Source organism: Nothobranchius furzeri, chromosome 6 (genome assembly GCF_043380555.1).
Source record: "Nothobranchius furzeri strain GRZ-AD chromosome 6, NfurGRZ-RIMD1, whole genome shotgun sequence".
Classification (NCBI taxonomy): Eukaryota; Metazoa; Chordata; class Actinopteri; order Cyprinodontiformes; family Nothobranchiidae; genus Nothobranchius; species Nothobranchius furzeri.
The window spans coordinates 33,947,689-33,952,425 of NC_091746.1; the positions used below are offsets into that span (position 1 = coordinate 33,947,689).

A 4,737-nucleotide genomic window follows, 5' to 3' on the forward strand; every position below is an offset into this window, starting at 1 on the left:
CAATAAATGTTCCTGTTTAATCCAATTAACCAATTAATCAAGTCAAGACCCCATCCGATTCATCGATGATCCCAATAATCGTTTGTTTCAGCCCAACTTGAAACACAAGGGAAAAAAATAGAATTAAAAATATTTATAGAATTCTGCATTCTGCTCTCTTATTGGTTCAAGTGATCACTTGAGGAAATAATCACAAATATGTTTAATTTGTATATTTTGTGCAAGTTTCCTTTAAACACTTGTTGTTTAGAGGAAATTTTTTAATGAGCTGAGTTTGAATCTCCAAGGCTTAATGTCTGAGATGTTTATATTAGTGCTTTTAAAGAGGGAGGATTGAGATAAAACAGCAGCATTAATGACAGCATTGGCAGAAACTCATCAGAGCTCATGAGGCTCTGATCAGCTTTCCTATAATTATGGCCATTTTGGGAGGAGCTGAACTCTGTTTTCCACAACTCATAAACATTTCCTGCAAGAAATCCATGCAGCTTCATTCTGAGAACATTTTCGTTTATGTGCTGCTGTCCTGCATCTCGTTTGTGACCGTGACTCTCAACCTGCTTGTCATCATCTCTATCTCCCACTTCAGGCATAAAGATATACTAAAATGATGCATTTAAATGCTAATGATGTACTGTGTAGTGCCCTTTATGCAATTCCTAATGTATTTATTTTCTGCAGTTAGTACATATAATACTAATAATATGAACTGTGTCTTGTTCTTTTATAGTAAAATACAAAAGTGTAATACATTTTTTCCTGTGTTTGTTTAACAGATATTTAGTAATAATACTCTATCATTTACAGAACATTTGTGATGTTGTAAATGGCATTAGTTATTAATTTCATTTTTTTTTTATATTTAACTATGTGTTTTGTGTTCTTTTTCATTATCCACAGGCAGCTCCACACCCCCACTAACATCTTTCTCCTGTCGCTGGCTGTCTCAGACTTCTTGGTTGGACTTCTGCTGATGCCATTTCGGCTCCTCCTGACAGAAGGATGCTGGGTTTTAGGAAGTTTAATGTGTGCACTTTTCAACTTTATATCATTTATCATCACCTCTGCCTCAGTAGGAAACATGGTACTGATATCAGCTGATCGGTATGTGGCCATCTGTGACCCTCTGCATTACCAAACTAAAATCACCAACTGGAGAGTTAAAATCTGTGTGTGTGTGTGTTGGCTTTGCTCTGTGTTTTATAATGGAGTGATACTGAAGGACCATCTGAAAAATCCAGACATATATAATTCCTGCTATGGGGAGTGTGTGCTTTTAATTGAGTTATTGATAGGTGTTTTTGATCTCATTTTGACCTTTATTGGCCCCATCACAGTCATCATAGTTCTGTACATGAGAGTATTTGTGGTGGCGGTGTCTCAGGCTCAAGCCCTGAGGTCTCATGTTGCATCCGTCACTCTGCAGGGTTCAGTTCCTGTAACTGCTAAGAAGTCAGAGAGAAAAGCAGCTACAGCTCTCGGTGTTGTTGTGCTGGTGTTTATATTAGGTTTTTGTCCTTATTATTATCCTGCATTTACAGGACATGAGCTGGTATCCAGTGAAGTGTTTTCAAATTTAGGAATCTGGCTGTTTTATTTCAACTCTTGTCTTAATCCAATTATCTATGCATTTTTCTATCCTTGGTTCAGGAAGTCTCTTAAGCACATTGTTACACTTCAGATTCTGCAGCCTGATTCCTGTGATGCCAGTATATTGTAGAAATGTCAGCTAAGTCTTCAAAAAGACACAAACATTTGTTGTTAACTCTTTACCATTGGACTCAACAGATTTAATTAAAGGGCAAATAAGATAACTCTTATTTATCAACACATATTTGAAGTCAGTTGTCACAATATTTTAACTTGTTTTACTTGTTAGGTCTCTTATAAAACTGAGAAGTGTGTTGATTGTCTTCATTGGAGGCAGAATGCAGAGGCAGAACAATAAACTAGCAGTTAGGCAATTAAGAAAACTAATCTAGGAAGCACCATCAACGTATTCAACACAAAAACAGAGACATTGGAGAAAATGAACACTAGCACCACAATAAAATCAGTAGAATTTGCAAAGAGGGTAAAGAAAATCTGTGAGTAACAAGATGAGTTGATGGGGAAAGGGAGACAAAGGAGGAGAAATGCATAGGGACAGCCATAAATGTAATACTTACTTGTTGCTTAAATGTAAAGCAACAACACAAACTGCCAAATACCCGTCAACTGAATAATGCTTTTGTTTATTTATATGCTTTCATCAAAGCATCTTACAATTGTTGTGCTAATAATGAGGTGAATAAAACCTAAAATGCATGTCTTGGGACGAATTATTAGTTTCAGGGGAAGGTTATTCTTATTGGGAGCTGAATTAAGGACTAAACCTAAAGATCATTCAGTTCAGTCAGTTACATAAAAAACACATTCTATAGTAATATAATAAAAACATGGAACTTGACCTGGAACTGATTTAAAAATGTCTAACTTGTCAAAAAGAATAGAGATGACTCAGATGAGTTATGGACAAAGTTAGAAAGAATAATTCTGAACTGGAGATTTAAATCTGATTTGGGGTTTTATGGAGGAGGAAACAGAAAGTTAATTTAATATATGTAATATACATGTATTTAAAGTATGTAATCTATTATAATTTGACTCAGAGTCCAGCCAGAAAAAAGTGTTTCATTTATTTCACCAAGAAACAAGCTCCCACTGTGGACAGAGACTATGATGCAATACCACTAGTGCTAATCATCAGCTCAGGGGAAATGATAGGTGGATCAAGAAAATGTAGGTCACCAAAAGTTCCATCTGCTGTCGTTCAGGAATGGCAGCAGTTTCCCCCAGCTGATGTCTGTGGAGGCCTTGGTCATCCAGACATGTCAGAGGAGGTTCTCAGACTAATGAGTTTAGACAAACTGATTTTGTCCAAACACAAATAGAAAAAACACAAATACAGCTGGGGTTCCTTTACAATCTGTTGTAACATACAAAATAGCTTGTATGACTTGTGAACAATGTGACTTGAAAAAAATGAAGTTGCGATTTTTACGTGTGGTTTCAAACATTAATAATTGTTGCTGAGAAGTCTAAATAAGTCATAAACAAATAATTAAAAGCAGGAACTAGACTGACTTTAGTGAAATTGTAACAGTTTTCTTATATTATTTCATTTTATATTTCCCTTTGCTTCTCACTTGTTTCCTGTTAAAAAAAAACCCAAAATACTCCAGATTTAAATCTCACAGAAGAACTGGTGCTCATCCCTTTGGTGAGGGGATGTGTGTAAACCAGATCACAGGAAATGTTTGAATACTTTTATTAGGTTGGGTGAATTTCTGTGAAAATAAATCTAATTTAATCAAATTAGGTGATTGGGCGATTAAGGCACATATAGATGACTTGGTGAACAGGTGATTCAACCACTGACTAAGGTGCTGTGTGTAAGAACTCAGTAATAGTGACATCCTGTGGTCAAATGTGTTTACTACAATGTCCTTTGTATTGCCAGTTAGAGATAGGAAACTAATGGGCCATTCCCATCTGTACCGGGTCGGCCTGGGCCGGGTAGCCCCAGTCGGCCCCAGCCTGGCCCGGTTGATTCCACACATCCTTGTCTTAAGCCCATGTGGGCTGATTCTACCCACCAATCAGAGGCTTGTTCTAATGGAAGGTGTGAATTTGCTGTCAGCAGTGGGTGTGTTGGCCCTGGTCGGCCTGAAGCAGACCCCCTCGAGAAGAGGGCTGAGAATGAGCCTTGGTTGGCCCGGAAAAATACCAGGCCACCCAGATATGTAAACAACCTACGCTACCTGGCCCGGGCCGACCCGGTACAGATGGGAATGGCCCATATAGTTTGTATGCTTTCACAATCATGAACTACTTTTAAAAAAACAATATAGTGGAGAACAAATATGGCAAATTTTGAATCACAAACCTAAAAAATGTATACAACCAGCATTTATTTACATCAGGACATGGCTATTATACAATTACTAGAAGGAATCATTTCACTCAGAGAATCACAACAAACATAATGCACATACTGAAATTGTAAAAGCAACCATGTATGAAAAAATAATGAAAAAAAAACAGAAAATAACTGAGAAGTCCATAATTTGAAAATTTGTACTGTGAGGAGCCAAATGATGGACTATGTTTCCATGTTGGCCTGGAGACCCAAAAATTCCCTCACAGAAGCTGGCAGAAGCACCCACAATAAAGAAAGTCTGGTCTTCTTTACTTGGACTGCTTCCCCAGCCTGACCCTCAATCAATCAGAAGAGGATGGATGGATAAATGGCAGGTATCTTTATTTTGTCTGGAATGCTTGAACTGGATGGGATAGAGCAAACAAAAAATGATCATTTCACTACTTTACATCATAAGAATGATCTCAATAAATTCTTCACAGCCACAATTTATTTGGAAGATTATAAAATAATTTCAAGTACGTTTTGTGCAACAAAATGATGAAATTATCTTTGATGATGACTGCATGTGTGACAAGTTAGGAATATTAAAATAGACTTATTATCTAAATGCTTTTTTAGATAACCAAACCAGTATTTATAACATATATACCGGTAATTTGGACATGTTTCAAGTGTATATGTCACGTTTAAAAGATGTAGTTAACTTCACTTACCACAAACACTGATGCACACGCCAATCATGAAAAGTTCTTGTCAGCTGTAGATGTTATTGGCTTGACATAATGTAGTTGAAAGTGATAATAATACAAGCA

The 4,737-nt window shown here is 36.7% G+C and overlaps 1 protein-coding gene across 1 annotated transcript; it reads left to right on the forward strand.

Annotated features, from left to right (window-relative positions):
- The first annotated feature begins 416 nt into the window (after positions 1 to 416).
- On the forward strand, positions 417 to 1,908 carry LOC107390258 (trace amine-associated receptor 13c-like). The gene is made up of 2 exons (XM_015966869.3): positions 417 to 589; positions 901 to 1,908. Exons 1-2 carry the CDS (start codon positions 417 to 419, stop codon positions 1,718 to 1,720), a joined length of 993 nt encoding a protein of 330 aa, XP_015822355.3. The 3' UTR covers positions 1,721 to 1,908.
- The last annotated feature ends 2,829 nt before the right edge of the window (positions 1,909 to 4,737 follow it).

Coding starts and splice junctions, on each gene's coding strand:
- LOC107390258 (XM_015966869.3), top strand. CDS start 417: ATGGCCATTTTGGGAGGAGCTGAACTCTGTTTTCCACAACTCATAAAC. Junction 590..900: donor ATCTCTATCTCCCACTTCAG/GCATAAAGATAT, acceptor CATTATCCACAG/GCAGCTCCACACCCCCACTA.